Genomic DNA, 18,206 nt, shown 5'->3' with positions numbered 1-18,206 from the left:
CTACATCTATACTGTGACTCGTGACCACAGTGCACTTCTTCTAAGTCCCGACAGTCTGACAGCCCCAATGACAGCTTAGGAGGGTGCTAATGACACAGCCGGGAATCAGATCAGACCTCAGCAAATTAGGTCACTGTGAACTAGGGCTTGTGTATACTTGGAGCGGATGGCAAAAAATGAATCTCATCGCTCAGGAATCACGATTTAAAGAAAGCACACAAGAGAATATCAGAATTACATTTCTTCAAAAAAGCAGTAACAGGTTCAAACATTAAAATAAAGATTTTTTTTCACCAAACAACTGGAGTCTGCAGCAGCTGAATTACAACCTGGGTTTTGATTGTTGGGTGTTGAGCACAGCGCTTAAATAAAGACAGGGCTATATCAAGGCAAAACCTTGTGTGAAGAAATGTTTGGGGCATGTTGCCCTGCTGGACAGCACTCTATTTCTGTCTGTGTGCCCTGACAGAGCGAGAGCAGGTGCGACACAATGAATAACTGTAGTTTCAGCCAGTCACTCACTGCTGAAATCACACATGGGAGAGCGAAGTGGAGTCGAAATCTCACCTCAGACTGCTCCATTTCCTCACGTTTACACAGATAACCAGTGGATGATCTCCGGTTAAGAGATTGGAAGTTCAACAAAATCTGAATTAATTACTGATACAGGGAGAAATTGCTGGAGGTCAAAAGCTTAGACCATCTATTCTCAAATCTTTGTGTACTGGCTTCAACCCTAAAAACACTGAATCTGAAATCCTATTAATGATTATAAATGGTTTTCGGCCCCAAAGTCATTCAACCAGTCTGATGGTCAACCGATTGCATACTTGTCACATGAAAGCCACATACCTTCCGCCCGTAAGACGTCTTCTCAGAGAACTATTGAGTTAAGTGCTTCAGGTGGTTAAAGTTAGAAACTTTGCTGAAAGTCAGAGTCCCGCTGGTTCCACAGTCCCAGAGAAGGTCAGAGCTCCGGAGGCTTCTGGGACAGGACTACTGGGACACAAAGATAGACTGGTCTGCAGGCCCTGGCCAGCTCACACCCACCACCCACGTTCTATCTACAACCCTCCTTTAGGGGCGCATATTTTGTGGCTAGACCCACGGCAGGCATGAACGTGAGGGGCGGGGTGGAAGGTTGGTAAATTTAGAACGGTGTTTTCCCACCCTGCCAGGGCCCATCCCTATCAGTCAAATTACGACAGTGACAAGTGACGTCATGAGAGCCAATCGAACCGGTGGCAGTGGGAAGACCGAGATGAAGGAATATGGCGTTAAAAGTATGTTACATTCAAACGCTTTGAATAATGGACACGTTCATAAAGAGGTTTGGTGAAGACAACAGTCACTGAAGTCCACAATATTCATTGGTATTCAGGTACAACCATGGCCATTTCATATCCATCCTGATTCAACAGATACAATATTTTCAAAAACTTGGTCAATTAAAAACATGATAATTTTGGCGCATAACAATAGTTGTTGGCTAAATACATATGGTATCGGAACTTCCAAATTCAGTATACTTTATCTGGGGTTTGGGCTGCAAAAAAGACTTCAAATTAAATTTTTACATACTATTCATAGAATGTTACATGAGTTTCACCCCTACATTAGAAATGACAAATCATGCCCCAGATGATAACACGGGCAACATGATAACTATGTGTAGTCTCTAAGCATGAACTGAAGTAACCCTGATGATATCACTGGGGTATTTTAAAAAAAATTAAGAAAGCACCCAACAAAGAAACAGTCTTTATAAACATGTGTAGAATATGAGTAACGCCTGTTACATGGTTAAAATGCGACTTGCTTTTCATGGAAAGAGTTACAATTTGAATCTAGTGGGAATAACCTATTTAAGGACCTACATATTAACATTTTGATAGCACTCAATCTCTCCAAAATAGATGTTAGCCACTCTCTGGGGCCAGATCAGCTGACAGCCCAATAGTCCCTCAGATAAACGAACTGGCCACTGACAAACACTGTACCAATCACAGACAGAAAGACCGTACAGTTTTATGGCCCCACCAAGCTGTGACAATTTACACCAATGTCTGTCGCAAATTTCATCCCTATACATTTTTGTGAAATCGTCATCAGCATAACATTTTTTGAGTTGTTTTTTAAAAAAGGTCAGTGACCTCCGACCCCACAGTATAAATAAACTTCATCCTTAAGTCCTGGTGGACACTTACCAAAAAATTGAAAAAGTGCTCAAGGTTTTAGAGATATCACAATAATGGGAGTGACATGAGATCGCAGTGACCCTGACCTTTAACCTTCCATTAAAAACCTCATCCAAAATCCTTGAGTCCAGTTGGATATTTGTGTCAGATTTGAACACAATCCCCGAAAGCCCTCCTGAAATATCACGTTCCGCTGAACGGACAACCCCAAAACACCATCCATCCTCGCCGATATATGAGGTCTTCTTATCCGCTATTGGTGTTTTACATCACATGTTAGAACAAATCTTTTGACTGACAAGACGTATCAAAAGAAAGTATTGGCGGAGGCACTAGTGTCTCCGCCAATAAAGTGTCACGGTATGGCTCAGTCTAATATGAGGCATGCAGTGTGTATCAAACCAAACAATGCTAAACAGTGAAGGTAGTTAATTCAGCCGCAGATAACTCATTTATCATGCTGCAGTGCACATTTCAGGTTCAAAAGCACAGTGAGGTATATGAGACAGATGGAGAGAAAGCCAAGGAATCAACATAGCCACACACAAAGGGCTTCGTTCAGCTAGGCACCCAACAAAGGACACACTGGGTGGTGGAGAAGGACTCTGGGACACAGATAGAGGCATATAGAGTACAAGAGGAGCGTCTCTTTCTTAGTGCTCTTTTGTTTGTGGATATTAGTCTAGGGCACATATGTCAGAGTCAAGGCCCGCGGGCCACATCCGGCCCGCGAGAAGGTTTTTTACGGCCCCTGGGATGATCTTGATTTATTATTAGAACCGGCCCGCAGACCGCAGCAAGCCGGCAGCCCGCAGATCTTTTACACGCACCAATACTACATTTCCCACAATGCAACACAATGCAACGGTGACGCACCGAGCAGTAGGCTGCTTCATTTCAATATTTATTGGCACAGCAGTTGTCAGCATCACAGTAAAATTAACTTTCAGATACCCATCAAAAATGGCAAAACGGAAGGTGGACACTGAGAACCGGGGGTTTCAAACAAGGTGGGAGTCGGAGTATTTGTTCACGGAGGTAGCTGGAAAACCTGTGTGTCTTCTGTGTGGAGAAAGTGTGGCGGTACTGAAAGAGTATAATCTGCGTTCCCGAGCGCACAGTTGGCTGATAAAATAGGTATGCTTGCCGCTGACTTTCGACGCTGATTTGCTGACTTTGAAGCACAAAAAAGCAGGTTGGAACTGCTCGGTAACCCATTTGCTGTTGACGTGGAAAGCTCACCACCAAACCTCCAAATGGAGTTGATTGACCTCCAATGCAATGATGCACTGAGGGCAAAATATGCGGCAGTGGGTGCTGCGGAGTTCGCCCGTTTCCTCCCCGACACAATGCCCCAGCTGCGCATCCAGGCTGCTCAAACGTTGTCTATGTTTGGCAGCACATACCTGTGTGAACAACTGTTTTCTTTGATGAACTTGAACAAAACATCACACAGAAGTCGACTTACTGCTGAACACCTCCACTCAATTCTGAGGATTTCCTCAGCTCAGAGCCTTACCCCGAACATTGATGAACTTGTGGAAAAGATGGGACACCACCAAGTATCACCCTCAACCTCAAACAAGTGAACATTACTGTGCAATCACATATTTAGAGTTTTTACTCAGTTCAAGTTTAAAAGTTAAAGTTTAATATTTGTTTTCACTGCATGTTACTTCTCCTTAAACAAAGTGTTGTTTTTGATTAATAGATTTTTGCACTTTATTTTATTGTATTTCAATCCAATTATATTTTAAAAATATTTCAGTTGAGTGGATGATAGAAAATTGCTATTATTGTTTTTTTCTTTGAAGTAAATTTAGCCCACTTTTGCTAAAATAGAAAATATAGGCTACTGATGGTGCCTTGAATACCGGTTTCTTTCATTTAATGTTCATGTTATGGGGATTTTTATATAAAGGAAATTTGTCTTTTGTGTCTGTTGAAAATTAAAGATTACTGACAGAGCCATAAGAAAATATTGCTTTATTTATCTGATCATATTGGAATATATTTGTTAGGTTTTCAGTAGGTTCAATTAGGTTCACTAGACTATATGCGTCATTTAAAAAATTTTCAATGAACATTCGAACAGTCCGGCCCTCGGCTTGTAGCTAAATTTTTTATTTGGCCCTCCGTCCATTTGACTTTGACACCCCTGGTCTAGGGTATCCTATGAACTGCCATGTGCCCACTGTGGTTTTGAGCTCCATCTAGTGTTGACAACCACACCGTTCACCTCAGTGGCCTCTGATCCGCTTTGTTTGGTCCCAACACGACCTCACCCTCAAAGTTTACACCAAACGATTTGTTTTATGGCTGCGTGAATAGGTAAAGCCTTTAATACGATTTATTTTAGCTGGTTGATAGAGAAGGTCTGGGCACGGGGGATTGGGGAGGGGTGAGGCCGGGATGTTCTTGTGCTTTGAATTATAATTATTGAAAGCGACAGCTTTAGTAGAGGAGAAATATCAGTTCTCCCCAAGCCGGTGGAGAAAGGTTGAATAAAATGAGATTTCAATTTAGCCCCTCGCTCGGCAAGACAAGAGCTAGATCAAGGTTTGCAGACATACCTCCCGACCACACTGAGGCCTCAGTGCAACAAAGACAAGTGAGGGCCAAAATGTTTGCCTCCGGTTTCCCCATAAACTGTTGCAGACAGACCACAACAATTTCCGGGGATGGAAATATGCCTACTATTAAACCCTCTCCCCACTTTGATGAGGGTTGGCCATGCAGGCGTAACTCAGCAGCTTTTTGTTTGAAAGGATTATTCTGTACGCCCATGAACGCAGGACTAGAGACGGGATAGATTTTGACCTGTGAAACCCCACCAGCAGCATGAGACACCATTCACACAGAACACTGAGCCCGAGGAACCGACAGCACCAATTAAACGGAGACAATAAAATGTTGGCTTGTGTAAATAAAAAATTTAAAAACAGACGGGGGAAACCGAGGACAGGTTAGAGGACAGAGGCAAGTATATATTGTCGCTATTGACAGCTCCATTTTTAATGACACTTTGAGAATGGGGATTATTTTAAAAAGGCAATAGTTGCATTACTTACACAATAAACAAAAAAGAAAAAATGGCTTAATCTTTCTGTGACAAGCAAATTGTGCGAGCTTTAGCAAAGTAGCAATCTGCCTTTTACTTCCCTCGTTATCCCAAACACGGTCCGTCCCCCCGAGCTGTGCTCTCCCAGGCTGCATGGTAAGCATCCAGATGTGCCACGACTGTTGGAATCAAAGCCGCTTCCTCTTGCCAAACATAACCTCCTACCAGTGATGCAGGCCCCCACACTCGCACCTTTTTAGTGCAGGGAAAACACACAAGGTCGAGGTGTCGTTCTGCAGCCACAAATAGAGCCGATAAGAGCCTGAGATTAGGAAGATAAAAAGGTCAGTGGGTGAAGGAAATAAATGGGGAGTGGACGAGGACGCACAGGGGAGCAATAGCTGAGAATGCTGGGAAAATAAAGAGTAAGATTAGACAATAAAAAAAGGTAAGAGGGTGTCCTCCCTACATTTACCGCTCGTGTGCTACTTGGTCGTTGCATAAACCAGAAACCATTTCTTTTTTCCTCCAAATTCTGCTGGCAGATGAATAAGCTTTTCGGATCGCATTAATGAGCGGACACATCTACCGCAGAGAGCAGGGACAATGGAAGAAGAAGGGACTGTACCTTTCATAGCGTCCTGTCTATTCCCAGTTTATGTCTGTAAAACAACTTCAGAAACAGCAGCAGGAGATTCTGAGAACATTGTAGAGAAGAAGCGCGATACAGCGGGAGGACTGGAAAGGACTAGGAGTCACATGACCAGAACTGAGGCCCACCAGTTGCCCCTGCCCACAAAACCACAGGGTGGGTTTGGCGTTGACCCGTATAGGAAGCAACTGGAGCAGTTGGAGGGTCAACCGGGATAACAGCCAAGGATTTATCAAGTGGGGGGCGGGGGGGTTACACCTGACGTGTTTCTGACAGCGCTGACAGACGACAATGGGAACTTGTCATAATGAGGACGAAGTGGTGGCCGGGAGAGGGATGGAGAGTTTGGCCAAGTCACCCAGCACAGATCGAAGGGGGAGGGGGTGAAATCCTTTTTATCCTTTCCAGCAGCCCTGAACCCAACCCAACAGAAGGACAGTAATACAGAGAGAACGACGGCCTCGGAGGCAGCGGGAACAACTCTCCCCCATGGCTGAGGAGCAGCCGCAACTGACAAGCACTCAGCCAGTTGCTGCTGCAGATGAACGGTGCTGGACCGCTCTGACCGAGGGATCGTTTGCCTCCAGGCTGAAGCATCTGGAGAGTTTATTTCAAAGTGTCCGAGTTTGAAATGTTACAATGAAAAGTGGTGACATGACTTTCATAATGATCTGTATTGCAAAAGCTAAAACAAACAATTAGAGCACAGACTGCCATGATTTCCATTCAACCTTGGTGCCACAACATGATGGACCTCTAGAGCTTTCTGCTGAAACTAAAAGTAGACACGTGAAAGCCTGTGGCTTCCAAGGTCTGCTTTCAATTTGACAAGTAATTTACAAAAAGAAAAAAAAAAACCTTGAAGCTGCATTCATCACGTTAACAACATTAGCAATGACGCAGTGTTCCTGAGAGCATGATCGTGCAGATGGATGACAACAACACATTTGTTGTTTACTTAACTCTAAGGGAAGGCTCACCGTTGCCACATAGCAGGGCTTTTTTGACCAAGCTTTTTTTATTTATACTGCTGTGAAAGTTTGATTTGATTCATTTTATGTTGAGAAAAATAACTATTAGGTTGTCTCTCTTCATTTCCAGTGCTGTGCTGGTTTCAAATAGAATACAAAAGTCGTAGTCTTGAATGTTACGGCAGGCTCTGTGAACCAGAGGCGAAACATTATAAAACTGGGGTTTGCTGAAATGCAGCTAACTGTTATCAGCAGAAAATGTCCACCTACACAACGAAATCCCACTGCCAGTGTAGACAGGATATTTAGCGTCTCCTAGTTGGTGAAGAACTAGAGGTCAGTAACCTTGGTAAGGAAGATGGTAAGCCATCCAGGAAGGGAATATAGCAGCGAGGGCTGTGTGTTAGCAACCACAAAAAGTTACAATACAGGGCTGATTCATACCATCATCATCCACAGACCATATGTGGCCTAACTAAGCTTCGACGTGGTGCCCTGCAGCGGGCACGCGATTCTCGTCTACTCCTCGTGCACGTGGTGGGATTACTCAGCCGTGGCTGTGTATGCAAATATTGCGGACACGCCAACAGCAGCGCAACTCCGCCCCAGAGCATTCCATCCGCTTGCTTGCCTATAAAAGGCAGCAGGCCCTCAGCTGCCACGTGGTATCGACCCAGGGACAATGACGAGCAGCACCAGATGCAGGTGTGTGTGTGTGTTCACGTAGTCAGACTCCATAATGACTACTTTTCAACTCATTACCGAACTGACCTGTGCTAACTGGTTAGACATAAAGTGGGTGAAGAGCACCTGGAGCAACTTGATAATGTCCCACATGGTGAGCTCACAAATTGCGCTGCGTTCTTGGGTTTAGGGACAAAACTCCTTTTTTTTTTTTATACTGGATGATTAAATCAAAGATTGTGGGCGGGGCTTCCTCTGCTGGTACACAACTAATAGCGCCACGGCTCCCAATCACAGGTGACTACGCAAACATTTCCACTATACCTAAAAAAGGTAAACCCTTTAGTACATGCAACACACATACAATTCCAATTTGCAGAAGGAACAATGTGGGTGGATTTGGTAATGTATAAGACACCCTTGCTTAGCAATGAGCTGGGAACAAAGCAACTTTTCAATAAAAAAAAAAATAAAAAAAACAAACAGCTTGGTGGGATGATCTGAGGGATATGGGAAAAGCCTTCATTTCTGTTACACAAAACATATTTTGGTTTGTCTTGATCAATTTTTAAGCCACTTTGGTTGAACTGCTCAACACACAGTCATCTCTGTCATCTTGTGACCATTTGAGAGGTCACAAGATGACATGAGTGCACCAGAAGTAACTGCAACAAACCCCTCACTTCACTGTGCACACAATCATGGAAAGTATGGCAGAATGGAGGATTAGTCTGAAAACTGTGACGGACAGATAGTTTTACTGTTTACAAATCGGTTTTATCCTCCAAAAAAAAAAATTTTTATCTAAGCAGGAGTCTTGGAAAAAAAAAAAGATCCACGCAAAACCCTGATATTCCTTTTACTATTTAGGAAGATAAGTGAGGTTTGGAGAATAGGTGAAGGCAACAAAAGGTGTGATTAGTCCGCCAAAGTCAACAAGAGCGCGAGGGTGATGTCATTCAAAACACACAACACAACTACACAAAGGCCAAAAAGAAAGTTACCGGATTGTGTTTACTTTATGTGTCCAGAGCCAGAGCCTATCCCATTTCTCATTTCAGAAATGTCAATGAGTTATTGTTTTGATTATGAATTACAATATGTTTAAAAAAAAACAACCAGAAAGACCTAGACCAGTTTCTTGGTTGTTGATGTGACAATATTCGAGTTTGCGATGGAGGAATAACATATTGGTAAGTGGATTAAAGTTCAACAGGGTCTCCGCTAACGCATGCACACTCTACCGCCGACTCCCTGACACCATTAGGCCACTGAAGCCTGTGTGTGTGTGTGTACCTGACTACACATTGCCCATTGTGTCAACACAACAGCTGTCAGGGTCTAATCTGTCTTGCATCTAGAAAGACAGGCACGCAGTGGAAAGTTTGTGCATCAGTGCCAATGAGGGTGTTGGATTATTAATATTAGAAGACTGTTATCACTGTGGACTTCCCGCATCACTGCTGCTGGTCTGTGACAGCTGACACAAGAAAAAAGCTTGTCGTATGGTGGCCATGCTGCTCTACATGATCGCAGAAAATCTGAGGAAAGCAGCATGACGACAACCATAGAAACAACTAACGGGGCCTTGTGGGGAGAGGTTGATGCGACAATGCCGAGAGACCCCTTCCTGCTGAGAACCATGACCTGAGATTTTGAGGTGCTGATCTTCATCCCAACCGCTTCACTCGGCTGCAAACCTCTCCATCGAGAGTTGGAGGTCACAGAACGGAGATGCCATTAGGACTAAATCATCTGAAAAAGCAACAATCCACAGCATCCGAACTGTAAACCGTACTTCCTCCGACTACGCCTGTTGATAAAGGATTGGTGATATGATGTGGTGTTAATTCCCCTCATCATAGGAACACATGACGTCATTGACAAAGTGTTACCAATGTCTGGTGGAAGTTAACCAGCAAAACAAAAAGGCCTTGTAAGCTCATGTCTAGCTGACAAAAGCCAGATTCCTCCCTTCCTACTGGGATCAATAGGCCCCGCTGGTCTGTAATGCACACCATGTACTCTTGGCTGCAGGTAATGCGCGTTTTTGTCCCATGAAACTGGGAGATGAATGTGGACTTATAAGATCACCATTGAGACAGAAAGACTGAAAACAAATGATTGACTTGGTGAGCACAGCGTGTTGAGGGTTCACACGGATTAAAGATTAGCCAAGTATTTCATTTTCAACGTTCATAGTGCAATACAGATCCAAATTCACACCTGCCCACTGGTTTAGAGGAATAATTCAGCAAAACTCAAATAACCTCTGACTGTGTGGAGAGAAGTGAATCTCACATGAAGTTGTTTTTTTTAAATGAGTAAAGCAAAGCTTTACACAAGAGTGATTCACTCTTCACTCCATAACGGTCAATTACTGGACAACAGTTCAGCATTGTTTCTGTGACCTACTTCAGTGAAATGAACCACCAAAGGTCTGAGGACAGTGGCCTAGAGCGGTAAAGTAGTTGAGAACGTAAAGAATATATGAAGAATATAAAAGAACAGATACTATAACCATATCACAAATTATACAGGATCTTTATTCCTTTTAATCCATACAACCAGTTCCATAATGAATCAAATCAAAGTGCCAAGAAGGCACAATTTCAACGCTTGCGTTACATGTTATTATTAGGGTCCTCGCAACGAGTAGTCGTAGAGGAACCTATTGTATTTCAAGGAATTCTTCTTCTTTTCTCTAAGGAATTTTCCCTTTTTGAGGCCATTATCATATTCAAAAAGTTGTTAAATTTGGCAAGCTTATCAGAACTGGTGAAAAATTTGATATTTTGGATGTTTTGCATTTGGGTACGGAGAAATGTCTCCATAGCGCCCCCTAAAAAGGTAAAAAAGTACCCCACTAGGCCAGTTTTCCCCCCCGATGTCCAATCGATTTAAAATTTGGTATGCAAATGCGCTAACTAGATTTTCCGCCATTTTGAATTTTATGAAAAACACGTTTTTGGCCATTTCTCCTAAACGCTATTACTGATTGTCACAGAATTTTCTGTGGATCATTGTTGGATCAATGTCCCCCTGCCCTATCAATATCTTGTTATCTTCTTGTTTTGAGAAGATATGGGCTAATGAACTTCGCAAGGGGTGTGGCTTAATCTTGCAAGACTCATAACTTCCAAATAATTTGGCTTACCCTCACCAAACTTGTAACACATATGAACATTGAACCCCTGACCACACACTGATCGTTTTAGAATATTTGAAGAATAGGGTGCGCTGCTATTAATCAATGAAAATCTGCCTTTTTGGCTTATTTTCATTTTCATGATTTCCTAGTGTTATAAAAGACCGAACTCCTCCCAGGGATTAAACCAGATTCTTTTCAAATTTGCGCAGTGTGATCTTGAGGACCTTCGCTCTAAAAATTGTATTTGGCCGGAAGAAATTCCAAACTATATGTGTAGAGAGCATTTTCAAAAAAACACCAATCTGTATTGAAAGTTGTTTTAACTCGACCATACTTTATCTAATCTGCTCCATATTTCTCATACAGCATGAACTTAACTTTAACTTAAGACGTTAATAAGGCTTCACTGTGAATATTATAAGAATCCGATAATCGGTGGCGAGATGGTGCATCTGCAAAGTTTATGCTTCGCCAAGAACAACTAAACCATTGTAACTCTACTGGACATAATCGGATTCTTTCCAATTTACACATGTTTGATGACACTCTGGGCCTGAAGACATGTAAAGTTGAATCATGTCATAGCGCCACCTACTGGTAACCGGAAGTCAAATCTTCTAGTATCCAGTCAAAAACGAAGGTGGCATTTCGAGAGGCTTTAATTTCGAGAATGGTACTTCAGAATATCCTGGTAACCACAGAGTGACAGCTTGGGGATGTGCACTCTATGCCTGAAGTGGAAATACTGTGTAACTATTGATTTTTTCCTTTTAAATGTAATCTGAAATTGACGAGATGTAGTCTTGTGATTGATATTTTGGCGCATATATGGCATTTTGAGAGGCTTTACTTTTGGAATAGTACATCAGAATGTCCTGCTTATCCCTCGGTGACACCTTGGGGGATGTATACTATTAGTCTAAAGTGAAATCATAATGTTACTATTGATAGTTTTATTTTAATTCTGATCTGAAATGGACCAAAAGTAGTCTCGTCATGGAGAAATTTTAGGGAAATTGGCTCATGTATGGTATTTTGAGAGGCTTTCATTTTGGAATAGTACATTACAATGTCTTGCTCATCCCTGGGTGACGCCTTGGGGATGTGTACTATCGGGCTGAAGTGATATGATCATCTAACTATTGATAGTTTCCTTTTAATTCTAACCTGAACTTGAACAAAAGTAGTCTTGAACTAAAGTGGTCTTGAACAAAAGTAGTCTTGGAATTGAATGAAATTAAATGTATGGTATTTTGAGAGGGTTTCATTTGGGAACGGTACCCTGAGTGACACCTTCACCTGAGGTGGAATTATCATGTAGCTATTGGTCGTTTCCTTTTTAAATACCATCTGAAATTGATTATACGGCTGGTGAGATTTAAGAGGTTTGGTAATCTATGACATCTAGGGTTGCTCCACACGGTTAACGACGACTGACTCTTTGACGCTTTGTCCGACGGCCGCAGGGGTTCTTGGCTGCGTATCTAGGCGTCCAGCTGGTGCCCCGATGTGCGGTGTTGCGAGGACCTGTCCAACGCTGCTCGCAGCTTTAATTATTATTATTATTATTGGAACCCTGTACGCATCAATAGGTCATCCTCAAATCCCCGAGCCCTTTCACTTAGAAGGAACTGCGCCAAGATTCACTAGCTGCCAATGTAGGCTAACAAAAGGTTTTCAATCACAAAAAAAACCAAATCACTCAGACTATCGTAGCATAGTGGATGGAAAAAAATAAAAACTTTGGGAAGAAGAGTTATATTAACTGGAGTTTACTAGAGAGCTTTTTTTCCCAGACCAGTGATCTGGAACACTGAATGTGGAAGCAATATGGGTGCAGAAAATGCACGACGTTACACATCCACTGTACAACATAATGTTCCAAGCCAAGAGGCTTCCTCATGGTTTCCTTACCCACAAATTACAGTGATCATTTTGTTCAAAATATACTTAGTTCAATAGTTTAACATCAAATTGCCACAAAGTGTTTTTTTCCAATTGATTTACTGGCAGCAAACGCAAGAGGCAGGGCTGTTTTGAGACTTGAAGACCTATGAATGATTCCTTTTTTACATGTTTCCCCCCCGTTTTGATGCTATGGCAAACCATACTTCTAACATCCGTCAGCTAATCAGCAAAAGCCACATGCACGTTTCCAGGTGGACTCGGGTTTAATCTCCAGCACTGAGCCACAGTACGTCTCTCAACAGGAGAGACAAACTCACTCACCATCTGCTTCCAATAGCTTCTAAGCCTCCCCTCCTCTCTGGGAGGCAGCGGACCCATGTGAACCCGAGCCCTGGCTCTCCACACCGGTGGGCCCCCAAAACAATGATGTCACTCCCCGACAGGCTTACGTGCTAATGTCTGCTGGCTGTTTCTTCCTCCGATAAACAGAAGGTGGAGACCCCGGGAACACTCGCAAGACTAGTGCACATAAGCAAACTGCTCTTATCATTAGGGGAAAACCAGAAAATGTGTGTATAATATGGTGGAACTATAAAAAAAAAAAAGATCCTAGTCATTCAAATCAAAGCAGACACATGAGCGTGGCACAGCATTTATACAACGTTTTCAGACTCTCAGCACCCCCACCGACTGCGTATGAGCCAATGTTTCTGTCAACTTCCATCTGGGCAAAACAAAAATCCAACAGTGTTTCACTGTAAGGCTACTAAATTACAGAATGTTTTTCCCAATGATCTGTTATCCTAAAGCAAAGCGTTCTTTGCCCAACCACTGACTGGGACTGAAGCAAGAAGATTCAGTATATTATTATACTATATTGTCAATAGCTGCACTCCCTGAATAGACAGGACAATTTTTGGACAAACAAAAAAAGGGACTTCTGAGAGACGCAGACCAAAGGATCTACAATGTTCACCTGGAAGATATATTTAGGATATCAAACTGATTCAGCAGCAGAAAGAGGTTAGAAAGACAAAGATTAAAGCTAATGCCTATATATCAGTGTATCAGTGAACCATCACATCCCCGGGGACCCAGGCTGAAGACAATGGAATTTTTAACTACTGCTCCTATGAAGTACTGTGAAGTCTTTACTCAGTGTGGCTGCAAAGCAGAGCACACTGTTTATTATCCGGAGGGCTTAATTGTTTTATTCTCTTTGCGTACAAACCGTTTGGCCCGCTTCTCTTCCTGCAGCGTTTCTTGCACATGCCTCATAGTACATCAAACTGTGGGAACTCATTGGGAATCGTGTGCTCGGACTTTAAGAAAAATAACCGATCAAAAATGCTTAATTGGAATAAAGGGGAGTTTAACCACCCCACCTAACCTAAAAACACTCTCTTCTAATAAGTTTTAAAAAGATTTGAGACAGTTTCTGCTTTTATAATGGGTGCGTGGTGTAGCTTAGAGCAGGTAACATCATCGGAGAGTGAAAAGGACCTTAAAGTGAAGTGAAAAATTATATTTGTAAATCGCTAGTGTCTGCAATTATCACTCCTTGGGCGACCATGGCGCATGGAGTAGAGAGGGTGCGCCGGTAACCACATCGATGGTCACTTCTCTCAACCACCTCCACTAGCTCCCTTATCGCTACCTCCTCCCCAAACTCTCTTATCTAAACCCACCCCTTTCTAACAAAAATAGACAATAAACAGTGTTTTATTGCCCTCAAAAAGAGAAACAAGTTTGAGAATGTTGTTCCTTGTCTTCCAGACTCAGGCATCCTGAGCATTAAGGTCAGGCTGATAAGTCCAAATTCAAGTTTGAAATGGAAATGTGTGTGTGTCATCATTCAAATGAAACAAATGTTGCCGTATTGCAAGAATGAGAAGAAAAAAAAAAAAAAAAAAACATTAACACAAAGGCGTGAGATAAAACTGTCAAAGACAGTTCCAGTTTCTAATTTGATGTGGATATAACTTGATCATATTGGACTATATTCTGCGGAGCCAGCAGCACAGCACCGGCACCAAAATGTAAATACTTTAGAGGTGAAATAAAAAAGCTCAGGAAGAAAAAGAAACGTCCGGAGGAAGGTGTCAAGGGGAATCAAAATATTGACTAATCTGACTTATTGGATAACCACCGACTGGTGACACAAGTTATCATTTGTTATGCATCTTCAACACCACCTATATGTGTATAGGCTATACACACAATCACACACCCAGCATGCAACACTACTGATACCACTGGTGTCTACACCCCATTCTTTATTCTGTTCTGTCCATTTCTACAATATAGCGCATATTAATTCTATGCTCTGGTTCCAGCGTCTTCATTGTGGTGCCTTTCTCTGCTCACATTCATTCTTCCACGTATATAACCATCTGAAACCAGCCCAGAGTTACGCATGTTCTTCTAGCAAACCTATACCTACATGGGAGTTTTACAATAACCAATAATCATCTAAAATAATTTCATGTGTATTGGTACTTTTCCAAGTAGGCCACTGCCGGTCTGACAGTGGCTCTGGGACGCTTTTTCCCCCAGTCGGCCGGTGGATGAGGGAACTATTAGCTTTCACTTCCAAGTGTGGAAGGAAAACACAAGAAGAAGCCTTCTTTATTGCAAACAGGGCATTTATTTCAGAGGATTATAGAGCAAAGCACAAAAGGAGAGAAAAGTGGGAAAACACAAGACAGAGGTATGGGTTATAATCTGCCAAATGTACTCCATTTCAGTTGAATTTGAAACATGCAGTAAGGAACAGGATAGGCTTTACTTTTAAGGGCCAACATGTCACAGGAAAAACGTTTCCTTTGTTTTCCATTGAGCCATGGCGTTATCTACTGATGCTGAAGGATTCTGCATCTTCTATCCGACAAAACAGAGGAAAACTCTAAATATCCCTTAATAAGGCTCCATGGTGTATGATATCAATGCCGAAAACAAGACCATGTTGTATTCAATCACGCAATACGTTGAGCCATAACAGGTTTGTTTATGCATCTCTGTCGACGCTTTGCAACTTTGAATAATTGCTCACTGCTGTTCGGCGTAAAGCATAGTTTATGCTTCTGCGTTTTCAGAGAGACGCAAGTACACGCAGGTGCAAGAGCCCCTTGCGTGTCCCTTGCGTGGCTTTTCACACGTCCTTGCGTGCGTCGACCCATTTTTCTAGCCTCCTGCAGCCCACAAGGCTGTAATTCGTCTGATAACTACATCCTTTACGGAGTCTCACGTTTCCGTTTTCATAGCACAATATCGCCATTATTAAAACGAAGATTTTTTTACAAGAGAACGGATCAGATTGAAGAGCTTTTGTCGGAAAAAATCCGTAAATATGAGCACTTCTACAAACGCACCTATAGACGCAGACCAACGTCGGTTCCGCGCTGCTGCAGTATTGGATGCCATGCATAGTGAAACACAAATATATATATGACGCCGTGGCACACGTTCACACGGAAATGTAGAATAGCGTTGAGAGTTAACTTTTCCCAAGTTGTCCAACGTTAAACGCAGACGCATTACACCAGCCTTCACTTTTTCTAATTAAGGTGACGTACGCGTCGACCAATACGAATAGTCTCCACCTGTCGGAAGGATGAGCTCATCAGGATGGACGCTTTCTTAATATTTAAAAAAATAAATTCCCATACCACACTAAATGTCCGTAAAAGCACCTTCCGATAGCCACAAAGAGACAATACCAGTGATAGCAACATGTTGTGTTGAGGTGGCATCGAACTTCTCTTCTGTTTTTCTGACGTCGTAAGAAAAACCTTCCGAGATTAAATGTCAAGGAGCTTCCTCGCGTTTGAAAACCACATGCAACGGAATTTGCACGCATGAATATTCAGGCGAATGAACTTACCGACGCCGTGCAGCAGGAAACAATGTGGTTACTGAAGGCCCTTTAACCTAACAGAAGCTTGTATTATCCGCGGACACATGCACGCACGCACAGCCGGCTGTCGCTCACACATGGATGTGTACGGAGAGCATAACCGCTTGCTGGAAAACTTCTTCTTCTGTCAAGTCAACTACTGGACAATGAAACAACCAGTTACCGACTGGAACTTTCAAAACAAAAGCTTTATTCACTTTGCGCGTAAGGGAGACTTTATTGAGGTACAAATGTGATCTGATGATATCTACAAAAATATACTTGTTTTTGAGTATATTTTGTTTGAAAAAGTTGTAGGCTGAACACAAGTGACGCATTATTGTTGCCTTTGTTTCAGCTGTAAACGAAACAACGGACAAAATAATGCAGACAACTGCAGGTAGTATGTGGGTTTTGATGTGATAAAATTTCCACAGTTACCTCCTTTTTTTCTGAAGTTACTCATTTTGGGCTTTTATTTTGAAATCAAAAAACATTATGATTGATCTCAATATTTTGGCTTTGCTGTTGAAGGACATTTTTTTTCTAGTGTTTTTCACCTGTAGTCAGACAAACCTGAGGCAGCAGCTAAACCTTTACTGTCCTCTTCATAATAAGTCAATACCCTCCTTTTAAGCTGCTTGGGTATTTAAAAAGTCCTTGTCTCCTTATTTGTATATTAAATATTCTAGTCATCTCTCTTTTGGTTTTTATCCTCTGTGATTTAAGGGGTCCGCCTGAGTGCAACGGACAATCAATTCTCAGCCTTCTCTAATGGCAGAGTTAACAGTCCTTCCACATATCCTGTCCATTAAAACTAGCCAGGCTAAACATTTGATTAGACCACAGTTGGAGCTGCTCCTATCTCTGCGACTCCAGCACTTAACAGGCTTGTAAAATGCAAAATGCCGGAGGTTTATAGATCGCTCTCTCCTACTGTCCACCCCTTTTAAAAAAGAAAGGATTAATTATTTGGAGGTTAGGAGCACAGTCTTCTATCAGACATGAGCATGTGACTTTGTTTGATAGACTTGTTGCCTCCCTTCTTGGTTCACTTTGGCTCCTTTGAATAGTCTCCCGGCTCAGATGCATGTTGCTAAGGGAAACGGGCCAATGGCAAACAAATGATCCCCAGCCACAGTCAGAATAGTTGATGAACCTGCAGTGAAAATGAAACACCAGCAGCCATATGGCAAATACAGAGGAGCAGTTCATTGTTTGGACCTGTGGGCTGATAACAAGGCCCACATATTTCGGCCCTCCCTTCTGCAACGTGATGATATTCTAAGTAATACGGCACCGTGGTTGCAAATATATGCCCTATATCTCGTTTTTTGCTTGTGTGAAATATAAAGCCCTCTTTGTTTACAAAAATGGAGTCTAACACACAATGCTTTTGTTGCTGCTGAGCTGTTTCCTTTAACAATGATGCAAAAGTGGGCCGTTGGGTTATTGGGTAGTGCATTCCATGAACGCCAGCATGCCGATATGAAAGTTGTAAATCAGATGCACAGAAGGCAGACAGGCGGACCACAGACTGCCCAGTGACCTTCTGCTGATATAGATTTTGTCTCCTCTCTGAGTAGATCTGAATGGTTATATCAGCTTAACACTGAAACATAGGGTTTTTGGTTCCTCTTCTCACATTTGTGCCTGTTTAAATCTATTCAAAATGGATCGGCATCA

At 42.4% G+C, this 18,206-nt stretch overlaps 1 protein-coding gene across 6 annotated transcripts in view; it reads right to left on the bottom strand.

Moving 5' to 3' along the window:
• Positions 1–16,648, bottom strand: part of svila (supervillin a) — a 64,098-nt gene extending 47,450 nt beyond the window's left edge. For 3 of the 6 annotated variants that reach the window (XM_078097012.1, XM_078097016.1, XM_078097022.1), the window contains exon 1: positions 16,509–16,648. Coding sequence is in view for 1 of the 6 variants with exons in the window: in XM_078096999.1 (XP_077953125.1) it covers positions 5,888–5,894 (7 nt within the window). In the remaining 5 variants the exon portion in view is untranslated. Of the gene's footprint in view, positions 1–852; positions 1,074–5,887; positions 5,987–16,508 lie in introns of those variants that run through there. The other 3 variants (XM_078096999.1, XM_078097017.1, XM_078097013.1) reach the window with 3 other exon arrangements.
• Positions 16,649–18,206: the final 1,558 nt, after the last annotated feature.

This window comes from Gasterosteus aculeatus, chromosome 21 (genome assembly GCF_964276395.1).
Source record: "Gasterosteus aculeatus chromosome 21, fGasAcu3.hap1.1, whole genome shotgun sequence".
Taxonomy (NCBI): domain Eukaryota; kingdom Metazoa; phylum Chordata; class Actinopteri; order Perciformes; family Gasterosteidae; genus Gasterosteus; species Gasterosteus aculeatus.
Note: the sequence above shows the minus strand (reverse complement) of the source record. Positions and strands in the feature narration are given on the sequence as shown.